The following is a 22,103-nucleotide window of genomic DNA, read 5'->3' on the forward strand; positions in this document are numbered from 1 at the left end:
TGCTGCTTGGGCAAAATTCAGGTGTGCTCCAGCATCATCCTGTGTCTCAAAAGCTCAGGGAGCTTCCCAAAATGCTGAAGCCCTCCAAAGAGCAGCAATGGCTGTACAAACCCTCTCCTAGCAGCTTCTCCAGGAATTTTTGGAGGTTTGAGGTGCTCAGAATGAGCTGTTGGCTCCAGTCCTTGGCTCCTGGGAGTGGTGCTGATTAATGGCTGACTCTAAAACCCTGCCAAGGTGCATTGGCAGGTGTCTGCCTCCATCCCTCACTGCTCCAGCTGGGAATAAAAACTGGGGCAACACAGATCCATGGCTCAAAACCAAGGAGACCCAGAATGGTTTAAAAGGAGTTTTCCTTTCATGCTGAGCTGGAGAGCTCCAGGTCCTGCCAGTGTAGGTGGTTAAGGTTGTATGTGATTGGATTTGCTTTTGGAGCTGGAGAAAGTTGGAGCTCATCACTGTGGGTCAGACATAGAAGGGTCTCCACAAGCAGGGTTAGATCCTCCTTTCCCTTTTTATCCTCCTTTCCCTTTTTATCCTCCTTTCCCTTTTAATTTCCCAAGGCAGCCTCATAGAAGAGAGCTGAGGATTTTCCCCTCAAGCCTTTGGAGTTCTCCTGATCCAAAGAAGTTGAGGTTTGGGGGGGAAAACCAGCAGAAATCAAGAGATGAAGGGAAATTAAGAAGTGTATATATATGTTTGTGTGTATAAATATTCCTTGGGTGTGCTGAGTTTTCCTACAGAAAGATGGAGCAAGTCCTTAAATCTGCCTTTGGGAAAGGGGTGAGGATAAATTAGAGCATGGAAATAATTTTGTCACCCAGCTCTTGGGGGCAGGGTGCTTTCTTGTCCAGGAGCAAACAATTTAAGGAAAGATTGGGACAAAACCCCACAGATTACCCCCAAAACGCTGTCTCATTTGGTGCACAGCTGTGATTTTGCACCCCTGCTGCTACCAAAAGGAAAAACTTATGAATTTTGATGTTGGAAGCAATTGAGGGATGTTGGGGTGGACTCACCCTGTGGGAGTGAGGGGTTCACCAGCTCTGAACACTGAGCCCCCAGCAAGAGGAACCACACTGGGGAGTCCTGGCTGCTCCAGGGAAATGCCCTTTCCCACTGGGAATTGAAAGTAATTGGATCAAAAGCTCAAGTAACTTCATAATAAACACAGGATTAGCAATGGCAGTGCTTAGTACCTGATCCCAAATTATTTTGCTTGGCTTTCTCAGCCCACTTGGATGGAGTTGTCATGGTAAAGCAGCACTGAGGTCTCGAAGGGAGCGAGCGCTGCCGAAAAACCCAACAGTCATTTTTGGGTTCATTAAAAAGATCCTTTTCCCTCCTCTTTTCCCCCAGGAGACTGATGAGCTGTATATTGTTTCGCAGTTCTTTGTAGAAGAATGGAGGAAATTTGTCAGGTAACTTGGCTGGAGGGTTTTGGTGCTTTTTATCTCTCATTTTGGGGGCTGTAGATGTTTTGCTTCTGACTGGCAGCACAGTGAGCTCATGGAAAGAGTGAAGCTGGTTTTTGCAGGACTTGTATCAGTTGTAATGCAGTGTAAGACTCTGAATTTCCTTGTTTGCTGTGTGTTAACCAGATGGTCAGATAAGCTGGTAACCTGATTAGTTTTTTCATCTGTCTGGAGCTGTATCCCAGAGGTCACCGCTGGGGCTGGAGATGGAAATCTCTGCTGGTCAGAGTCATTCTGCACCACAGAGGAACGCAGATCTGATTTCCTCATCACTCATAGCTACTATTCCTTGTTGGAATGCCTTGTGTAAATACTCACCTGTGTTTTCTTCCTGTTTTCCTGAAGAACTGTGGGGGTTTTGGTGGGATAACCTGATCCAGCTTTCCAAACCTCCTCCCTTTTGCAGGAGGCCGACGCGCTGCAGCCCCGTGTCCTCCATAGCAAACAGTGTCCTGCTCTGTCCCCACGGGGGGCTCATGTTCACCTTTGCTTCCATGACCAAAGAAGACTCCAAACAGTGAGTTCCTTCCCTTCACACACTCTCCTTTTGGATAGGAATGAGCTCTTCCCCTCAGTGCTGGTGAGACAATGAACGTGGAGATGATTCTCAGGATCCCCTGAAGCCGTGAATTTTGCTTTTACTGGTCTTAAGTGTCAGGATCAGCTTTAGAACTGGTTTTCCAAGTACCCAAAGCTGGTTCTGTTAAACCCCCCTCTTTAGGGCTCTTAAGAAGGGAGCCAAGGGTGGGCAAGCTCAGATGAAAACAATCTTTTTCACCTTTGGAGTGTGGGGTGGGTTTTTTTGACCTTTCCTTGAGCCTCGGGAGAACATTCCCAAAGGAACGCTCCTGCTGCTGAGCCACAGCAAGATGAGGAGTAATCCTTTCCCTCAGAGCCACCCCAGCCTTCCTGCAAGGCAAGACTTGTCCAAGGATGCAGGGTCAGGAAAATAGAGCTTCCTTCAGCTTGGTTTGTTCCTGACAATAACCACTCTAGATTTGGCCAGGATGCAGAAACATTCTGCTTCCTTACAATTTGCTTTCCGTGAGCCTTTCCCCCCTGGAGTGCTGGCTGCAGGGCTGGACTTCATGCTCCACAGCTTTGCTTCTGCAGTGATGCAGCACTAAAAGTAGGAAATCTTCCACTCCTTTCCTCCTCCATCCCTCCCTCTGGCACGACAGGAGCACAGCAGTGTCACTAATCACAGGCTGCTGTTATCTGGCTGTGCAGCCCTCCCGTGGAGCTGCGTTTTGGGCGGATTTTGCAGTTTTTCTTTCATTGACAGATCAACAAGCCAAAAGAGGGGAGGGATTTTTTTGTGAGTTTAGGGCTTGGCTTTTCCAATGTCCTAAAGCACCTGCCTGTTCCTTTGCACAGTATAGCTCTGATATGGCCCAGTGAGTGGGAGAGGATCCAAAAGCTCTTTGTCGTGGATCACGTCATCAAAATCACCCGGAGCCAGACGGCCGAGGGCGCCCGCTACGCCTCCGAGCCCCGTGAGTGACCCCTGGCAAGGGCTCCCAGGGCTGGAAACTTCTGTCCCAGGGGGGCACTGGGACACACAGAGCTTGGCAGGGTCCCCCCTGCAATGCTGTGTCCAGTTCTGGAGTTTTAAGCACAGGAAGGATGTGGAGCCATTGGAGCAAGTCCACAGGCTGGAGCCTCTCTGCTCTGGAGCCAGGCTGGGAGAGCTGGGGGGTGCTCAGTCTGGAGAAGAGAAGGCTCCAGGGAGGCCTCAGAGCCCCTTCCTGGGTGTAAAGGGGCTCCAGGAGAGCTGCAGAGGGATGTGGGATGAGGGCCTGGAGGGAGAGTGCACAGGAAATGTCTTCCCACAGCCAGAGGATGGGGTTAGATGGGGTATTGCAGTGAAATTCTTTGCTGTGAGAGTGGGCAGTCCCTGGCACAGGGTGCCCAGAGCAGCTGTGGCTGCCCCTGGATCCCTGGAAGTGTCCAAGGCCTGGAGCAATCTGGGCTAGTGGAAGGTGTCCCTGCCCCTGGCAGGGGGTGAAGGAGATCCTGAAGGTCTCTCCCACCCCAACCACTCTGGGATTTGGTGTAGCTACTCTCAGTTAGCACTGAGGGCTCTGAGGAGCTGCAGCAGTGAGATGTTGTCTGTTTTGTCCTTGGTGTTTGCCCAGAGCTGTGCCCCGAGTGCCGGGAGGGGCTCCTGTGCCAGCAGCAGCGGGACCTGCGCGAGTACACCCAGGCCACCATCTACATCCACAAGGTGGTGGACAACAAAAAGGTAGGGAGGGATTGTCCCTCATCCCTGCTCAGCCAGGCTCCAGGAATGTCCCCAGGGGGCTGGCACAGCTCCTGTGTCCCCAGGGATGCTGCTGCTCTGTGGTGGTGGTGGTGAGGGCAGAATCTCCAGCTCTGCAGCTCCAGGCAGCTTTGGCAAAACCAGCAAACTGGGAAAACCAGCAAATTGTGACTCTGAAAATTCCATCTCCTCGAGGCTGCCTTTTGCCAAACCAAATCCTTTGTGTTTTCAGGGATGCTCCCAGCTGTTTTCTCTGTCTTAGCTGTGTCCCCAAGCTGTACCTGCTCTCCTCCCCCTCCAATATTTGTCATTTCCTTTCTTCTTGCTCAAGTGACATTTTAATTCCTGGATAGAAATGAGCTCTTCCCCTCAGTGCTGGTGAGACAATGAACTTGGAGATGATTCTCAGGATCCCCTGAAGCTGTAAATTTTGCTTTTACTGGTCTTAAGTGTCAGGATCAGCTCTAGAACTGGTTTTCCAAGTACCCAAAGCTGGTTCTGGTAAACCCCATTCCTTAGGGCTCTTAAGAAGGGAGCCAAGGGTGGGCAAGCTCAGATGAAAACCATCTTTTTTACCTTTTCCTTGATTTCCCCCTCACTGGCAATCCCAGGGAAGCACAGGGAGCTGGGGGCTGGATGAGCTCCTGCCTTGGATGTGAGATGTGGATCACGCAGCACCGTGTGGAGCCCTCAGCCTTGGGCTTTCAGCCTCAATCCCCAGCCTGAATCCTCTTGGCTCTGCTGCACGAGAGGGTTGGGTGTTGTATTTTTCTGGCACTGGACAGGGCTGTGCTCACACGTGGGGCTGGCAGAAGAACAGGCAGCTATTCTTTATGGAGCAGCTGGAGCTGGAGAGAGGGGGTGAGAACGTGCCCACGAGATCCCCCAGTAACAGGGCAGCCTCAGCAGGATGGGAAGCAGCAGGAATGCTGGCCAGCATCACTCTCAGCAGCACTGGGAGCCTCTGTGCCCTTCCTGCTGGCTTTGCAAAATCAGGGAGTGTTTCCCAGCCCCTCACCCCTTTTCCTCCCTCCTCTGCACCACCTGGTTCTTCCTTGGGGTGAATGGTGCTGCAGAGGGAAGCCTCATCCAGATCAAATCGTTGTAGGGTGGCATTGCTGGAATTCAGAGGGCTCTGGGGAATGTTTGGAACTGGAATTGCATCGTTAATTGCAAATACATTGATGGAGAAAAGAGCTCTTGGCATCCACATCTCCTGCAAAAGCCCAGTTCCAGCTACAGCATAGCTGGGAATTTACATCCAGGCAAATCTATGCCTGGAGTGACTTTCACTGACCTGAGCAACCTTTTTATTTTTGTATTTGTGTAAATTATTTAGATTTCATTTACTTACAGCCTCCAGCCCCATAAGTAATGGTGCTGTGTGTCCCTGCCAGGCTGCTGCAGGAGCAGATAAATGCCTTAATTCACAGAAAATACTTTCTCCATGCTGAGGCTTTTGTAATACACTTGGATCAGGCAGCTGATGGGAAAGGAATCAGTCAGGGGCTCAGGAGAATTTGCTTTGCCTGGAAAAGAGGACAGGAAGCACCTGCAATTCCACAGAGGGGGATTCCTGAGCTGAATCCCCCTGAGCTTCCACACAGCTGGGGAGGGTGGAGGAGTCTCTGCAGAGCTCTTGGAGCAGCTCCCAGGGTTGTTCTGGGCTCTCTGGATGGAGGTGGCACCCAGAGGTGTCCAGGAGCTGTTTGCCAGGGTGGGACAGGCCATGTGGGTGCTGTTGGTTGCTGTTGGAGAATGATTTTTGTGACTCCAGGTAATGAAGGACGCGGCTCCAGAGCTGAACGTGAGCAGCTCGGAAGCTGAAGAGGAAAGGGAGGAAAACAAGCCAGAGGGGGAGCAAGATCCTGATTTTAACCAGGTAGAGATGAAAAATCCCATCAGGTTCCTTGGTTTTTGCATCATCCTCTTGAGTCAGCACGATGGGATCACCACCCTCCTCCTCTGCATCTCACTGGCAGTGAAAAAGTGTCTTAAAAAATGTCTTAAATTGTCATTTGAGTGGTCAAACCACACCAGTGCTGGGTTTGGAGAGATGAAATATGGATAAGGATTCATGTGCATGTGGAAATCTGCCCCACACTGGCATCAGGACTAGGAACTGAGGTTTGAAAGCAAATCCTTTGGTCATCTCCACACTTGCACGCTTCAATTGGCTTTCAGGGGGTTTTCCATCGCTTCTGCCTTCCCTTGCATGACCAGTTGGCCCAAAACACTCTCTGGGATCTGGGAAGGTTCTGTTGATCCCCAAACACCTCAATCTCCTCGTTTTTTGCCTCATCTCCAGGCCAATGGTGGCACAAAACGCCAGAAGCTGTCCCACCAGAGCTACATCACCTACCAAAAGCAGGGAATCAGGAGAAGCACACGGCACCGCAAGGTGCGGGGCGAGAAAGCGCTGCTCGTGTCAGCCAGCCAGACCCTGAAAGAGCTGAAAATCCAGGTGAGGCCAGCCCTCAGGGAGGCAAAAACACACAGGGAGGAGTGTGGGGGAGCAGGGAAGGGTCTGAGTGCCCCAGGAGCTGGGCATGGCTCGGGTTTTGGTTGTTAATTGCTGCCCCAAGATGTGCAGGATGTCTCTGAGGAACGAGTCTGGACTCTTCACTTTTCTGTCTTGAGGTTGTTTATTAATTCTCACCTATAAAATTTTCTTTCTGCTCAGCAGGGCAGCCACAGGCAGTCTTTGTGTTGTCCTTTTATGCTACAAACTATATATAACATATTTACACTTAATTCCCAATACCCATCACCTATGTTAGACAGTGCACCTCTACTCTAAACCAATCCCAAAGTGCCAACATCACTGCAGAAAATGGAGAGCAAGAAGAAGAAAGGCTGGACACGCCCTAATTCCTCCATCTTAACTATAACCTCCACACCAAAAATCCTAAAATCTACATTTTCACCCTGTGATAAATTTATTATTATAATATTTAAACTTCTGTGGCTTTCAGATCCTCATACAAAGTTGGCCACTTGCTCCAGGGGTCAAAATCAAATCCTGCTCTGGGTGCTCTGGGCAGCATGCCAGGGTCTCTGAGCTCCCCAATGGGGTCCTTGGCAACTCTGGACACCCAGAGGGATGCACTGAGTCCTGACAGGGGTGGGAGGTGCAGCAGCTCCAGGGTGGGGTGTCCCTGTGTCCCCAGATCATGCACGCCTTCTCCGTGGCCCCCTTCGACCAGAACCTGTCCCTGGATGGGAAGATCCTGAGTGATGACACGGCCACGCTGGGCAGCCTGGGAGTCATCCCTGAGTCTGTCATCCTGCTCAAGGTACCACAGGGGTGTGGAAATGGGGACAAGGGAGCCAGCTCCTTGGAGGAGGAGGAGAATCCTTAATTTTTTTTGTCCTACGGGAGGAAAATCCCTATTGTTTTTTGTTTTAGAGAAGAAAAATCTTTATTTTGTCTTAGAGGAGAAATATCCTTGGGTGTTTGAGGAGTTTTTATTTTGGTTTTTTGTTCTGGAGGAGGAAGATCCTTAATTTTTTTGTTTTAGGGAAGAAAAATTCTTCATTTTTTTTTAACAATAAGGAAAATCCCTATTGGTTTTTGTTTTGGAGAAGAAAAAATCATTATTTTGTTTCAGAGGAGGAATATCCTTTCAGAGCAGGAATATCCTTGTTTGAGGGTTTTTTGGTTTGGTTTTTTGTTCTGGAGGAGGAAGATCCTTGATTTTTTTTTGTTTTGTTTTGGAAGAGGAATATCCTTTTGTTTTGTTTTGGAGGAGGAGGAAAAGCCTTAACTTTTTTGAGTTAGGGGAGGAAAATCCTCATTATTCTTGTTTTGGAGGAGGAGTATCCTTAATTTCAATTGGTTTTGAGGAGGCAAATCCTTTTTATCTTTGTTTTGGAGGAGAAAACCCTCCTTCTTTTATTTCCAAGAGTACTTTGTAGCTGATACATCTGCTAAGCCCAAAACACAACTGAATTGGGGAGTGAGTCTTTGCATGGAGCTCCCAGTGTTTGGGCAGCAGAGCTGTTCCCTGATTTCTGTCCTGCTTCATTCCCTGCTCCCTGTGTTGGTTCATTCCCTGTTTTCTGTTCTGATCCATTCCTTGATTTCTGTGCTGGTTCATTCCTTGGTTTCTGTGCTGGTTCATTCTCTGATTTCTGTCCTGGTTCATTCCCTGTCCTGAGCAGGGCTGTGATTCCCTGGATTCCAGTGCTGGTTCATTCCCTGCTCCCTGTGCTGGTTCATTCCCTGGTTTTTGAGCTGGTTCATTCCCTGATTTGTGTCCTGGTTCATTCCCTGATTTCTGTCCCGGTTCATTCCCTGGTTCCTGTCCTGGTTCATTCCCTGATTTCTGTGTGGGTTCATTCCCTGCTCCACTCCTGAGCAGGGCTGTGATTCCCTGGTTCATTCCCTGCTCCCTGTGCTGGTCCATTCCCTGACCTGAGCAGAACTGTGATTCCCTGATTTCTGTCCTGGTTCATTCCCTGATTTCTGTCCTGGTTCATTCCCTGGTTTATTCCCTGTCCTTGTCCTGGTCCATTCCCTTGTCCATTCCCTGGTTCATTCCCTGTCCTGGTTCATTCCCTGTCCCTGTCCTGGTCCATTCCCTGGTTCATTCCCTGTCCCTGTCCTGGTTCATTCCCTGGTTCATTCCCTGCTCCCTGTCCTGGTTCATTCCCTGGTTCCTGTCCTGGTTCATTCCCTGATTTCTGTCCTGGTTCATTCCCTGCTCCCTGTCCTGGTTCATTCCCTGGTTCCTGTCCTGTTCCATTCCCTGGTCCATTCCCTGCTCCCTGTCCTGTTCCATTCCCTGGTCCATTCCCTGCTCCCTGTCCTGTTCCATTCCCTGATTCCTGTCCTGGTTCATTCCCTGATTCCTGTCCTGGTTCATTCCCTGATTCCTGTCCTGGTCCATTCCCTGCTCCCTGTCCTGTTCCATTCCCTGGTTCATTCCCTGATTTCTGTCCTGGTTCATTCCCTGTCCCTGTCCTGGTTCATTCCCTGTCCTGTCCTTTCCTCCCCAGGCTGACGAGCCCATCGCGGATTACGCGGCCATGGACGACGTTATGCAAGGTGAGCGGGGTGGGCAAGGGCTGCCCAAGGACTGGGTTTGGGAAGGTGGAACGTGGGGATTGTGCCACTTCTAATGCCTTCCTTCCCTTTCCCTCCAGTTTGTATGCCTGAAGAGGGATTTAAAGGTGAGTCCAGGTGTTTTTCCCCTTTGTGTCCCCTCACATAAATCTCACCCCATCCCCTTCCCCTCCTCATCTGCTGGTGCTGTCTTTCCTTCCCAGGGACTGGTTTACTTGGCCACTGATGGTTTTCCAAGAGGAGCCACCAGAAGGGAGGAGGATTTGTCACATGGTAGGGCATTAAAAGAATAAAACCAGGTGGATACAGTACTTTTTGACTCTTCCAGAAGGCAAAAATCCATCGTGAGACGTTTGCTCCCCAAAAAGAAAAAAAACAAAACAAATGCCTTATGTCAAAGCAGATTGCACTGAAGGACATCCTGCTTCAGGACAACGTTCCCGGGTTTATTTAACAAAGAACAGGAAGGTTGGGAAGTTGAGCAGCAGCAGTTGGTGTGTGTGGCACAGGGATGGTGCTGCAGTAGCTCCAGCCCACCCTGATCCCTCTGCAGGAACTCTTTAGGATAATCCTGTCTTTGATCCACTCCCACCCTTTCAGTCCAGCATGGAAGTACAGGAATTGTGACTTCATGAGGAATGCCTAGAGAGCTCTCAGACAGCAAAACTTCATTTTCTTAACCCAGAATGGAAGCTGGGATCTGCCTCCCAAAGCCCTGCCAGGCCTGGGAGCCGCCCCCTCTCCGCATCCTTCGCTGTCACTTCCACGCCTTGGACAATCCAGTAACCACCTGGGCTCTGGGGACTGTGGGGTTTTTTTTAGAAATTTGGGATATTTTAAAGATTCTGGAGAACATTTTCCTCCAGTCTGGCGCTGCTGGGAGCGTTCCTGGCTCAGGGCAGGCAGAGCTGGCCAGGGGCTGCGGGTGGGTGCCGGGTTTCCCATGGGAAGAGGTTTTGTTACTCCTCTCTCCTCGTTTTTTTCAGCAATGCACTAATTTCTTTTCTTTTTTTTTTTTTTTTCTTTTTTTTTTTTTTTTTTTTTTTTCTTTTTTTAACATCTCCCAGAAAACTTTTCTCCACATTAATATTTAGCAGGAAATAGTATCCCACTTCCAGACTGATCCACACTGGGCACTGCCAAGAGATCTCTTCATTAGAGATCCTCTTCCTTTCCAAGCTTTTCCTTTGTTTCTGCAGAAAAATACAATGCAGAGATCACATCAGCTTTATTTTTTCAAGGTTTGCAGGAATTTGGGCTGCAAGAAGAGGATGTGGGCCACAAATTCCATGCCCAAAACCCCACTAGCTTTGATTTCCAGTGTTCTATTTCCAGTGTTATATGCAAAGAATTCCATCTGCTCTTTGCCCAGCGCCTTCCTCCCTTGTCCCTGCTAGGTTTGAGGGTGAAACAGCAGCATTTGAGGGGCTCTAAATTTCCTAAAAAGTGCTATTTTGGGGCAGTTTGAACCCGTGGATTCTTTCCCAAGCTACAGACATGGCAAATCCCATGCCAAAGCCACAGGAGGCTTTTCTTCCCAACCTGAAGCACTCGCTTGTGTACATATTCCTTGGAAATTCCATCTTTTCAAGTTGCTGTTAATTTTTTTAATGTTATATATAAAAAAAAGTCTCTTCCTTGAGCTTACTCTGTGGTGGGAAGGAGCCCCGTGGGGCGCTGAGGGCTGTGGCGGTTCCGGCAGCGCCGGATCCTGCAGAGGATGCAGGTGCAAGGTGTGAGCCAAGGCCCCGTTCCTGGTTTGTCTGTTATTTGCAAATATTATCGGATTAAAGTTGTCATTGGAGCTGTGGCAGCCTCGTTGCAGTGCAGACACGTGGGCCCAAGGTGCCGGAGCAAGGTGGAGGTGATTAATCCCATAAATCCCACTTGGAGCTGCAAGAGGGACCCTGCTGGAGCAGGAATCCCCCCCCCCCTCCTTTGCAATGGGTTTTATGGAGCTTGGGGACAGCATTTGGTGGCTCTGGCTGTGTCACATCAACCCCTGTCCCCACCTGGGGGGGTCCCTGAGCCCCTGGGGGAGGCAAATGGGTGCTGGAGGTGGGGGGCGAAGAGAGGCCCTGGGGTCTGGGGATGGGAATTAAGAAATGGGGTGGGAGTTGGGGGGCTGTGGGTGTGGGGGGGTTATGGGTGGGGGTCCCAGGTAGGGATGGGGCCACCCTGCTTGTGGGAGAGGAGGGGTTAAGGTTGGGGGGTACTCTGGGTGCCAGGAATGGGGAATTATGGATGGGGGTGTTCCTGGGGTGCCAGGGAGGGAGAGGAGGGGTTTGGGCCCCGGGGATGGACATGGGGGTCCCTGAGCCCCAGGGAGGGGGGTACAGATGCGCGGGGTCAGGGCTGGGAAGAGGCAAAGGGGGGAAACCAACTCTGGGTGCTGGGGAGAGACGCGGGGGGAGCCCCATGAGCCGAATTTGGGGGGGGATGTGGGTGATGGGCAGAGGGGTACCCGGGTACCAACCGCGGGCAGGGGGGATGGAGATGGATCCGGGGGAACAGGGACACGTTTGGGGGGACAGGGACACGCTTAGGGGTCCCCCGGTGTGCGGGGCCCGGGGCGCTGGGGAAGGAGGGGACACCCCGGGGGTGACATCAGGGATGGAGCGGGGGATCCCCGGCTCCGGGTCTCAGTGCCCGGTGCCGTTTTCCCGGTGCCCGTGGCCGGCGGTCCGTTCCCCGGTGCGGTGCCGGTTCCCGGTACCGGCTCCCGGTCCCGCCGCCCCCGGAGGGGCCGCCCCGCCCCGCCGCACGTGACGCTGCGCGGTGGCAGCGAGCGCCGGGGCCCCGCTCGGCTCCGCTCGGTACCGGCCCCGCTCCGGGACCGCCCGGCCCCGCCGCCCCCGGTAAGTGCCGCCCTGCGGGGCGCGGGCAGCGCGGTGCCCCCGGGGATCCCCAATGGGGATGTCCCCCCATCCCCGCCGCCGCACCGGGGGCTCCGTCCCCGTGACCTTCAGCGCTGCCGGTACCGGGGGAGGGGATGGGGGGGAACGCTCCGGGCCTGGGGGAAAAGAGCCGGGCTGGGGGCGGGGGCGGCGGGAGGAGCCCCCCATTGAGCCCCCCAAATGTCCCCTCCATAATTACACCCCACAACTTGCCCCCCGCCCAACCTGCCCCCCCTCCCGGGCACCCCAAATCCTGCCCCCCCTCTTTGCCCCCCATCGCCTCCTCCCCCTGTTCCAGTCTCCCCGTTCTGCCTCCCGTGTCCCCCCAACCCAAATCCCGCCCCCCCGGTCTGGCCCCCACATCTCGAACATCTCCCCCCCCCTCCTGCCGGGCCAGACCCCCCCGTGGGTGGGGGGGGAGCGATGGGGGAGCCCCCCCAGGGTCGCCCCCAGCCCGGCGGGGTCACGCAGCGGCGCGGGGGGCGCACGGGGCCGGGTGGCGATGTCGCATTGGCACGGGGACAGCGGGTCACACCTTGCACGGGGCCGGGTCCCACCTGCGCCGGGCCGGGCTTGGCTGCGGGCGTGTTTGCACAGGGACGGGTCACACCTGCTGGGCTGGGGCTGCCTGGGGACGGGGACATTGGCACCGATGTCCTGTTTGCACGGGGACGGTGACACTCGCACCAATGTCCTGTTTGCACGGGGACGGTGACACTCGCACCAATGTCCTGTTTGCACGGGGTCGGTGACACTCGCACGAGGGTCCCTTTCGCACCAGGGACGCGCTTGCACGTCATTGTGTTTGCACAGGGCCGGGTCACACTTGCACCGGGGCTGTGTTTGATGGGGACAGTGCCATTTGCGATGGGGACAGTGCCATTTGCACGGGGCCGGTGGCGTTTGCACGACAGCGGTCACATTGCCACGGGGACAGCGACATTTGCACGGGGCCGGTGACACCGGCACGGGAATGACCACACCTGCACCGGGAGAGAGCCTGGGCAGGGGGTCGGTGGCACTGGCACGACAATGACCGTGCTTGCACCGCGCCAGGGACAGTTCCACGAGGGTTGGTGGCACTGGCTCGGGGTCAGTGACACTGGCGCGGGCGCGATCACATCTCACGGGGTCGGTGCCACCTCCCGGGGTTGGTACCACCTCACGGTGTCAGTGCCACTGTCGCGGGGTCGGTGCCGCCTCCAGGGGCCGGTGCCATCTCCTGGGGTCGGTGCCACTTTCTCGGGGTCGGGGCCATCTCACAGTGTCAGTACCGCTGTCGCGGTATCGGTGCCACCTCCTGGGGTCGGTGCCACTGTCGTGGGGTCGGTGCCACCTCCCGGGCTCGGTGCCACTTTCTCGGTGTCGGTGCCACCCCCCGGTGTCGGTGCCACTGTCGCGGGGTCCCGGCGCTGTCCGTGGTGCTGCCCCGCGCCGCCGCCTCCCGCCGGCAGAGGGCGCCCTCCGGGGGCGGGGGGGTGGGGCTGGGGGTGTCCGGGGGTCCCCACGCGGTGACCTCGCCCCGCCGCCCCCGCCCCGCCGGCCCCGGCACCCGCAGGGTGGCACTCGGCTCGCTGCCATCAGCAGTTGGCTCCAGGGGTAGCGCTGCTGGCCGGGCGTCCCGGAGAGGGGCTCTGGGGGAGCTCTCGTGTCCCCAGGAAGCGCCATGGGACCCCCTGGACGCCCTCACACCACCTAGACTCGTCTCCAGCCAGCAGCACCTCCCGACCCCCAGGTAACACCCGAGGGTGCCCCCCGCCCGTGGGTGCCCACCCAAGGTGGGCAGACAGGTACCCAGAGCCCCTCTCTCGGCAGGGCAGCAGGATGGCCCAGCAGCGCCATGCCATCCCCCCGCCTCTCAAGGTAGGTGTTGTTGGCATGGGGGGCACACAGCCAGCAGCACCCTGGGGTGCCACCATGGGCATCACCCATGCCAGTGCCCACGGTGGCCGTCACCGCTCCGTGTCTTGCAGACGGAGGAGGATTACATCCCCTACCCCAGCGTGCACGAGGTAGGGCAGGGGCTGAGGGGCAGTGCCAGGCCGGGCTGGGCTGGGCTGGTGGGGTGCCCAAAGCACCCACCAGGGCTGTGGGCGCAGGTGCTGGGCCGGGAGGGGCCGTTCCCCCTCATCCTCCTGCCGCAGTTCGGGGGTTACTGGATTGAGGGCACCAACCACCAGCTGAGCGGGGCCCCCGACTCGCCCCCCACGCCCGTGCCCGGCACCCGGGCAAAGCTGGAGGGCAACCACACGGCCAAGATCTACCGCAAGCACTTCCTGGGCAAGGTGAGGCCCTGGGGGCTGCAGGTGTGGGGCTGGGCTGGAGGATGGCCCATGGGTGTGGATGGGCAGCAGCTTGGAGACCCCATAAGTTCGGGTGTTCCTGGACGTGGGTGTGGTGTCCACGGGGGTGGGAGCCCCGTGGGCCATGGACAGGGGGGCTCGTGGATGTGGGTATGGCAATGGTGCTTGGGGTGGGCTCTCCGTGGGAATGGAAGGACATGGAGACCTCGTGAACAAAGCAGCTTTGACATATGGCTGCTTGTGGACATGGGTCCTCCATGGGGTGGATGGAAGGAGGTGAGCATTGGGTCTCCATGGGTGGGAGAGCCCCTGGCACAGGTGCCCATGGAATGGGTTTCCCACAGGTTTGCATGGGCATGGGGGCTCCATAAGTTTGTGTGTCCATAGGAGCTGGATGCCCCAAGGGCTGTGAGGCTCACTGAGTGCAGGTGCCCCATAGGTGGTACCTGAGCTGTGGGTACAGGTGCTCATGGACACAGTGCTCCATGGAGATGGGATGGGTGCTTTTGGATGTGGGGATCCCGTGGACACGGGTGTCCCATAGGTGCTCAAGGGCCTGGGTGTCCTATGGGTGGACGTGGATATGGGTGTCCCATGGGTGTTCATGGGCCTGGGTGTGCCATGGGTGTGGGTGCTCATGGACATGGGTGCTCCATGGGGATGGGATGGGTGCTTTGGGTGTGGGGATCCCGTGGACATGGGTGTCCCATGGGTGGTCACGGACATGGGTGTCCTACGGATTTGGATGCTTATGGACACGGATGGACACAGATGTCCCATAGGTGTGGGTGCTCATGGACATGGATGTCCCACGGGTGTGAGTGCTCATTCATGGACGTGGATGTCCCACAGATGTGGGTGCTCACGGGCATGGGTGTCCCAAGAACTTGGATGCTTATGGAAATAGATTTCCCACAGATTTGGGTGGTCGTGGGCACGGCTGTCCTACAGATATGGATGCTCATGGACATGGGTATCCCATGGATGTGGGTGCTCATGGATGTCCCACAGATGTGGGTGCTCATGGACACGGGTGTCCCATGGGTGTGGGTGCTCATGGACATGGGTATCCCACAGATGTGGGTGTCCCATGGCCGAGTGCCCCCATCCTAAGCACCTTTGGCTCCTTCCCCCAGGAGCACTTCAACTACTACTCCCTGGACCCGGCGCTGGGACACCTGGTGTTCTCGCTCAAGTACGATGAGCAGGAGCAGCTCCACCTGCTGCTGCGGTGAGCGGGGCTGGGGAGGCCCCCATGGGAGCTGCTGGGCCTGGGGAGACACCCATGGGAGCTGCCGGGCCTGGGGAGGCACCCATGGGAGCTGCCGGGCCTGGGGGCTGCCCTGACGCCCTCCTCGCCCCGCAGCACCCGTGCCCGCACCCTGCACGACGTGGTGCCCATCTCCTGCCTGGCCGAGTTCCCCAACGTGGTGCAGATGGCCAAGGTGGGTGCGCCCCTCCTGCCCCCCCAAGGCAGCACCCATGGGTGCCCCCCAAGTGAGCTCCCCTCCCTCCTTTCCACAGCTGGTGTGCGAGGACGTCAACGTGGATCGCTTCTACCCCGTGCTCTATCCCAAGGTGAGCGGGCTGCAGGGAGGGGGCACCCGGGCACCCCTGGGTGCCCCTCCCCACCTTCTGAGCCCTCCCCACCCCGCAGGCATCCCGCCTCATCCTCGCCTTCGATGAGCACGTGCTCAGCAACCACTTCAAATTCGGGGTCATCTACCAAAAACTGGGGCAGGTACGGGGCGGGGTGGGCGGGGGTCGGGGTGGGGGGAGTCCCTGGGTGGGCGCTGGCGCCCATCCCCACCCCCTGCAGACCTCCGAGGAGGAGCTTTTCGGCACCACGGAGGAGAGCCCGGCCTTCGCCGAATTCCTGGACGTGCTGGGTCAGCGGGTGCAGCTGCGGGACTTCAAGGGGTGCGTGAGGGGATGCCAGGGGAAGGGAGGGACCCTCGGGGTCAGGGCGCTGTCTCACCCACCCACCCACTCACCCACGCAGGTTCCGAGGGGGGCTGGATGTGACCCACGGACAGACGGGCAGCGAGTCGGTCTATTGCCACTTCCGTGACAAGGAGATCATGTTCCACGTCTCCACCAAGCTGCCCTACACCGAGGGGGACGCCCAGCAGGTGGGCACCCATGGGGGGTGAAAGGAGGGGGGGACACTTGGGTGCTTGAGAGCAGGGGTGAGAGGTGGTCCTGGGCACTTCCATGGGGTGGAGGGGACTCGTGGGTCACCATGGGTGGTGTGGGCATCTGCGGGGCCCAGCAGATGGCAGGGCACTCATGGGTGTGGGGAAACATCTTTGGGATGCAGAGGGCTGTTAAGGCACCCATGGGTGCCAGGGGGGAGCTGTGGGATGCAGGGGGCTGGTGGAGCACCCATGGGGGCTCGGGAGCATCTACGGGGCACAGGGGCTTTCATTCCTTTGATGCCCCCGGTGTGACCACCCTCTGTCCCTCCTGTCCTGCTGTGTCCCCCCGTGTCCCTCCGCACCCCACCTGTCCCCACAGCTGCAGCGGAAGCGCCACATCGGCAACGACATCGTGGCCATCGTCTTCCAGGACGAGAACACCCCGTTCGTCCCCGACATGATCGCCTCCAACTTCCTGCACGCCTTCGTGGTGGTGCAGCTGGAGCAGGGCGGCGCCCAGGGCACCTTCTACAAGGTACCCCCCGTGCCTCAGTGTCCCCGTGCCCGTGGGGACCCGCGGGGTGTCCCCGTCACGCCCTCACCCGCCGCAGGTCTCCGTCACCGCCCGTGACGATGTGCCCTTCTTCGGCCCGCCGCTGCCCGACCCCGCTGTCTTCAGGAAGGTGAGAGCCCGTGGGTGCCACCGGGGAGCCCCTGGGGACCCCCACCCACCCACGCACCCACCCACGGTGCCCCCGGGCCGCCCGCACCCCGCAGGGCCCCGAGTTCCAGGAGTTCCTGCTGACCAAGCTCATCAACGCCGAGTACGCCTGCTACCGCGCCGAGAAGTTCGCCAAGCTGGAGGTGCGGGCACGGGGCTGAGGGCACGGGGATGAGGGCACGGGGATGAGGGCATGGGGCTGAGGGCATGGGGATGAGGGCACGGGGATGAGGGCACGGGGATGAGGGCACGGGGCTGCGGGCATGGGGATGAGGGCACGGGGATGAGGGCACGGGGCTGCGGGCACGGGGCTGCGGGCACGGGGCTGCGGGCATGGGGCTGAGGGCATGGGGATGAGGGCATGGGGATGAGGGCACGGGGATGAGGGCATGGGGCTGAGGGCACGGGGATGAGGGCACGGGGATGAGGGCACGGGGATGAGGGCACGGGGCTGCGGGCACGGGGCTGCGGGCACGGGGCTGCGGGCATGGGGCTGAGGGCATGGGGATGAGGGCATGGGGATGAGGGCACGGGGATGAGGGCACGGGGATGAGGGCATGGGGATGAGGGCACGGGGCTGCGGGCATGGGGCTGAGGGCACGGGGCTGTGGGCACGGGGCTGCAGGCATGGGGATGAGGGCACGGGGATGAGGGCACGGGGCTGCGGGCACTGGGGGCACCCAGAGGGGCTGGGCACGCCGTGGGGCAGCACGAGGCTGTGGATGTGGGTGCTGTGGGTGCCGTGCCCGCTGTGGGGCCCGCACGCAGCGTGGGTGGGCAGGGGCTGGGTGGGTCCCCGTCTGGGCAGGACGGTGGTGCCCGGGTAGGGGGTGTCTCACGGGGGGCGGCAGAGCGGTGGGGAAGGGGTTGTGAGGGGCGGCCCCGCGTGGGTGCAGCGCTGGGCTGGGCGTGCCTGGCGTGGGTGCAGCCGTGCGGCGTGGGACGAGCTCGCGTGGGTGCAGCGGGCAGGGGTGGGTGGCAGCGGTGGGTGCGGGGCGCTGCGGGCGGCGTCGCGTGGGTGCAGCAGGGCGGGGGCTGGTCCTGCGTGGGTGGAGGCTGAGTGGTGCGGGGGTGGGTGTCTGGAACGACACGGCAGTGCGGGCTGGGTACGGGGGTGGATGCGGGGCTGGGTGCGGGCTGGGTGCAGGGGTGGATGCGGGTTTTGTGCGGGCCGGGTGGTCTCGCGTGGGCGCAGCAGTGCGGGGCTGGGTGCTGGTTGGGTGCGGAGGTGGGTGCAGGGCTGTGTGCGGGGATGGATGCGGGCTGGGTGCGGGGATGGATGCGGGGCTGTGTGCGGAGTTGGATGCGTGGTGGATGCGGGCGGGGTGCGGGTTTTGTGCGGGCCGGGTGGTCTCGCGTGGGCGCAGCAGTGCGGGGCTGGCGCGCAGGAGCGGACGCGGGCGGCGCTGCTGGAGACGCTGCACGAGGAGCTGCAGGCGCGCAGCCAGGCCATGCTGGGGCTCAGCCCCGACGATGAGCGCCCCGACAACGGCGGCACCGCCCCGGGCTTCTTCGAGTCCTTCAAGGTGGGGCGCGGGGGTCCCGCAGTGCCTCACGCAGCGCTGCGGGGCCGGGTTCCCTCCCCAGGTCCCCACCCGGGACACGCCCCCGTATTGACCACGCCCCTGCACTGACCACGCCCCTGCTGTGACCACGCCCTGGGCCTTGGCCCCGCCCCCTGCGCGCGCAGCCGATCTGCGGGGGTGTGGCTGCGGCCACGCCCACCCCGGGTCCCGCCCCCTCACGGACCAGAACGGCCCCGTGCCCGCAAACCCCGCCCCGTTCCTGTAGAAACCACGCCCATGGAGACCACGCCCCTTCATCGGCACAAGCCCCGCCCAAATTGCTGATCGCGCCCCGCGTCTTAAGCCCCGCCCCTTACTACAGGCCCCTCCTATATCGCCTTTGGCTCCGCCCCCCAGTACCCGGTTCTCCTCCCGGTACCCGGTTCCATCTCGGTACCCGGCTTCCCCCGGTGACTGATACCCCCCGGTGCTCAGTTTCCCCCAGTACCTGGTTCCCCTCCCGGTGCCCGGTTACCCCCCCGGTGCCCAGTGCCCCCCAGTACCCGGTTCCCCTCCCGGTACTCGGTTCAGCCCCCGGGTCCCGGGTGCCCCTCAGTACCCAGTTTCCCCTCCCGGTACCCGGTTCCCCCCCCGGTACCCGGTTCCCCGTGTCCCCGGTCTCTGACCCGCTGCCCCCTCAGTCGCTGCTGGTGCCCGGGAGCCGCCGGGGACGCCGCGGCAGCGCCATCGGGCTGGGCTCGGTGGAAGAGGTGGGTACCGGTACCTCGCCGTCCCCCCGCGGTGTCCCCCCGGTCCCCGGTGTCCCCCCGGCTAACGGCGCCCCGCAGGCGCTGCTGGTGCCCGGGAAGAGCCCGTCACGGCGGCGGCCCGGCCCCCTCGGCTCCCGCCGCTCCAGCGCCATCGGCATCGAGAGCATCCAGGAGGCGCCGGCCGGCAGGTGAGCCCGCTGCCGGCCCCGCCGCTGTCCCCTCCCGATGTCCCCTCCCGGTGTCGCCTCACTGCCGTCGCCTCCCCGCAGGGACGGCCCCGCAGCCGCCGACGGCTCCAGCTCCACACACAGCTCCCCCGAGAGCCGCCGGAACCCCGACAGGTCCCGCGGCTGGCACCGGGATGGGGACACGGGGACAGGAGGGCACTGGGGGGGGAATGTTTGGGGACCGGAGGACGCTGGGGTGGTGTGGCAACGGGACAGGGTGGCACCAGGATGGGGTGGCACAGGGATGGGCACTGGGGCAAGTGAAGGTGACACAGGGACCGGAGGGATGGGACAGCAAAGGAATGCAGAGGGACAGAGTGGCGGCGGGGTGGGGTGGCACAGGGACAAGGTGGCACCAAGATGGGTGGCACAGGGACAAGGTGGCACCAGGATGGCTGGCACATGGCAGCATGGAGACACCAGAGGGACAGGGTGTCACAGGGACAGGCTCACCCAGAGGCTGAGTGGCACCGGGTCCGTATGTCCCAGGGGGCTGTGGGGTGGCACTCGGGTGGCTTGCATGCAGGTTGGCATGAAGGTGGGTGGCACAGGGACACATGGCACGGGGATAGGTTGGTGTGATGACAAGGGACATGGGGACAGGGTGGCACAGGACTGGGACCTCCCAGGGCTGGGATGGGCTGGGGTGGGGACAGGGTGCCACAGGGATGGGACATGCCGGGGCCAGGGTGACACGAGGATGCAGCGTCCCGGCCGGGGTGGTGTGGGGACAGGGTGTCCCGGGGCCAGCACAGCATCGCAGCGGGGCCACGGTGGTGGCCGCGAGGCGCGGTGCCAGCCTGTTGTGGCCTTGGGGACCGTCCCTGGCCTTGGGGACTGTCCCTGGCAGGGCCGAGAAGCCGGAGCCGCCGGATTTCTCCCGCTCCTCCTCCAGCGCCAGCAGCTTCGGCAGCGCCGCGGAGGAGCCCGGCGAGCCGGGACGGGTACGGGGAGCCCGGGGTGGGGTCCTGGGGGGGCACTTTGGGGTGGGCAGCGCCCCCTGACCCCTCTGTGCCCCCTCAGGAGAGCCGCTCGCCCTCGGGGAGCCACCGCGACGCCTTCACGGACACCCCCTGGCCGGATGAGCCCCCCGGGACCCCCCCAGGTAGCCCAGCACCCCCAGATCGGGGCACTGCAGGGCTGGGGGGCTCCTCGGGGTGCTCACGGTCCCCCCCCTTTGCCCCAGGCCGCCGCCCGCCTGACTCCCCCTGCCCTGAGATCAAAATCCAGCTGGAGCAGCCCTCCCAGAACCCGGTGAGGCTTTGCCCCCCTCCACCAGCACAGAGTGGGGGTGCCCACCGTGGGGTGCCCCCACTGATGTCCCTCCCACAGGGCTCATAGTCACCCCCCGACCTGCGGGGGTGTCACTGCTTCACCCCCCTCTGTGTGCCACCCCCGTGCCAGGAGCTGAAGCCATCGTCCCCGGTGCAGGATTTGGGGGGGGGGGGAAACCCCCAACAAAAATGGGGATGTGCCCCCCTTCCCCTCCAGACAATCTCTGTCACCCCAAAAACCCTTTGGGTGAGGGGGTGATGCACCACAAAGGGGCCTCCCCTCTGCCGTGACCCCAAAATGAGGAGTGGGTCCAACCCCAGCATCATCCCCTCCCCTAAAAAAACCAGAGGGGACTCAAATCCAGGGTAACCCCAAAGTGGAGCTCCCTCTCCCCCCCTTTATTTTAAGGGACAAAAGTTCCGGAATGTGCCGGAGGCTGGAACTGGGAGGGGAGGGGGAGGAATATTTTTTCACACCCTCCCAAAACTGTGTTTGTGTTTCCCGTGAGTCCTGTATAAAATAAAGGTTTATTTATCGCTACGCTGGGGGGGCGTCACCAATATCCCCAAAACCCCAAACACCAGCGGGGGGGGGCTGTAAAAACAATCATTTTGGGGCAAATGTTGGGGTTTCACCGAGCAAAGCCTTCCTTTGATTGGTGCCTATTTTTGGGGTGCTGTGAGTACCCCAAAATGTGCCAGGCAGTGCCCTCAGCCCCCCTCCCCGGTGCCTCTTTCAGCTCTGCCGGTCAGCCCGGCGTCAGGAGCGGCTTTTGGCCACGGCCCCGTGGCCGGCGGCGCCCTGCCAACCCCCCGGCCAAGGCAGAGTGGTTCCCACCCCCCCGAACCCCCAAAAACCACGCGGCACCCCGGGAGTGGTTAAACATAGCCCGGCTTCTGGGAAGGGCCAGCAGCCGGCCCTGCTCGGGAGCTGGCACTGCCTGGGGGGCAAAGCGGGGAGCAGAGACCCCCAAATCCTGTTCTGTTGGGGTCAGAGCCCCCCAAATCCTGCCCTGATGGGGTCAGAGCCCCCCAAATCCTGTTCTGATGGGGTCAGAGCCCCCCAAATCCTGCCCTGATGGGGTCAGAGCCCCCCAAATCCTGTTCTGATGGGGTTAGAGCCCCCCAAATCCTGCCCTGTTGGGGTCAGAGCCCCCCAAATCCTGCCCCGCTGAGGTGAGAGCCCCCCAAATCCAGCCTGCCACAGTCAGAGCCCCCAAATTCTGCCCTGCAAGGGTTAAAGACCCCCAAATCCAGCCCCGCTGAGGTCAGAGCCCCCCAAATCCAGTCCTGACAAGGTCAGAGCCCCCCCAAATCCACCCCTGCTGGGATTAAAGCCCCCCAAATCCTGCCCTGCTGAGGTGAGAGCCCCCCAAATCCTGTTCTGATGGGGTTAGAGCCCCCCAAGTCCAGCCCTACTGGGGTCAGAGCCCCCCAAATCCTGCCCTGCTGGGATCAGAGCCTC

The 22,103-nt window shown here is 59.5% G+C and overlaps 2 protein-coding genes across 7 annotated transcripts in view; both read left to right on the top strand.

Moving 5' to 3' along the window:
* USP48 (ubiquitin specific peptidase 48) overlaps positions 1–10,607 on the top strand; it is a 34,717-nt gene extending 24,110 nt beyond the window's left edge. For 2 of the 3 annotated variants that reach the window (XM_063176973.1, XM_063176975.1), the window contains 10 exons: positions 1,357–1,418; positions 1,879–1,989; positions 2,850–2,968; positions 3,611–3,717; positions 5,513–5,617; positions 6,044–6,199; positions 6,906–7,031; positions 8,737–8,785; positions 8,884–8,910; positions 9,007–10,607. In XM_063176973.1, coding sequence (XP_063033043.1) covers positions 1,357–1,418; positions 1,879–1,989; positions 2,850–2,968; positions 3,611–3,717; positions 5,513–5,617; positions 6,044–6,199; positions 6,906–7,031; positions 8,737–8,785; positions 8,884–8,910; positions 9,007–9,029 — 885 coding nt within the window. In that variant the 3' untranslated portion in view covers positions 9,030–10,607. The remainder of the gene's footprint in view (positions 1–1,356; positions 1,419–1,878; positions 1,990–2,849; positions 2,969–3,610; positions 3,718–5,512; positions 5,618–6,043; positions 6,200–6,905; positions 7,032–8,736; positions 8,786–8,883; positions 8,911–9,006) is intronic. The other variant, XM_063176974.1, reaches the window with a different exon arrangement.
* A 981-nt stretch (positions 10,608–11,588) lies between these two features.
* Positions 11,589–21,179, top strand: RAP1GAP (RAP1 GTPase activating protein). 4 transcript variants are annotated; one of them, XM_063176979.1, is made up of 22 exons: positions 11,589–11,661; positions 13,359–13,435; positions 13,521–13,563; positions 13,674–13,712; positions 13,800–13,985; positions 15,140–15,234; positions 15,370–15,448; positions 15,528–15,581; positions 15,661–15,744; positions 15,823–15,923; positions 16,006–16,135; positions 16,521–16,676; positions 16,753–16,824; positions 16,919–17,005; positions 18,251–18,388; positions 19,069–19,137; positions 19,216–19,325; positions 19,407–19,478; positions 20,215–20,308; positions 20,388–20,469; positions 20,551–20,618; positions 20,697–21,179. In XM_063176979.1, exons 3-22 carry the CDS (start codon positions 13,525–13,527, stop codon positions 20,703–20,705), a joined length of 1,764 nt encoding a protein of 587 aa, XP_063033049.1. In that variant the 5' UTR covers positions 11,589–11,661; positions 13,359–13,435; positions 13,521–13,524; the 3' UTR covers positions 20,706–21,179. The 4 variants fall into 4 exon arrangements, with proteins under 4 accessions (XP_063033049.1, XP_063033047.1, XP_063033048.1 ...); XM_063176977.1 differs by having other exon boundaries at positions 11,591–11,661; positions 13,259–13,435; XM_063176978.1 differs by having other exon boundaries at positions 11,608–11,661; positions 13,288–13,435.
* The last annotated feature ends 924 nt before the right edge of the window (positions 21,180–22,103 follow it).

The sequence above is a fragment of the Melospiza melodia genome, chromosome 26 (assembly GCF_035770615.1).
Source record: "Melospiza melodia melodia isolate bMelMel2 chromosome 26, bMelMel2.pri, whole genome shotgun sequence".
Taxonomy (NCBI): domain Eukaryota; kingdom Metazoa; phylum Chordata; class Aves; order Passeriformes; family Passerellidae; genus Melospiza; species Melospiza melodia.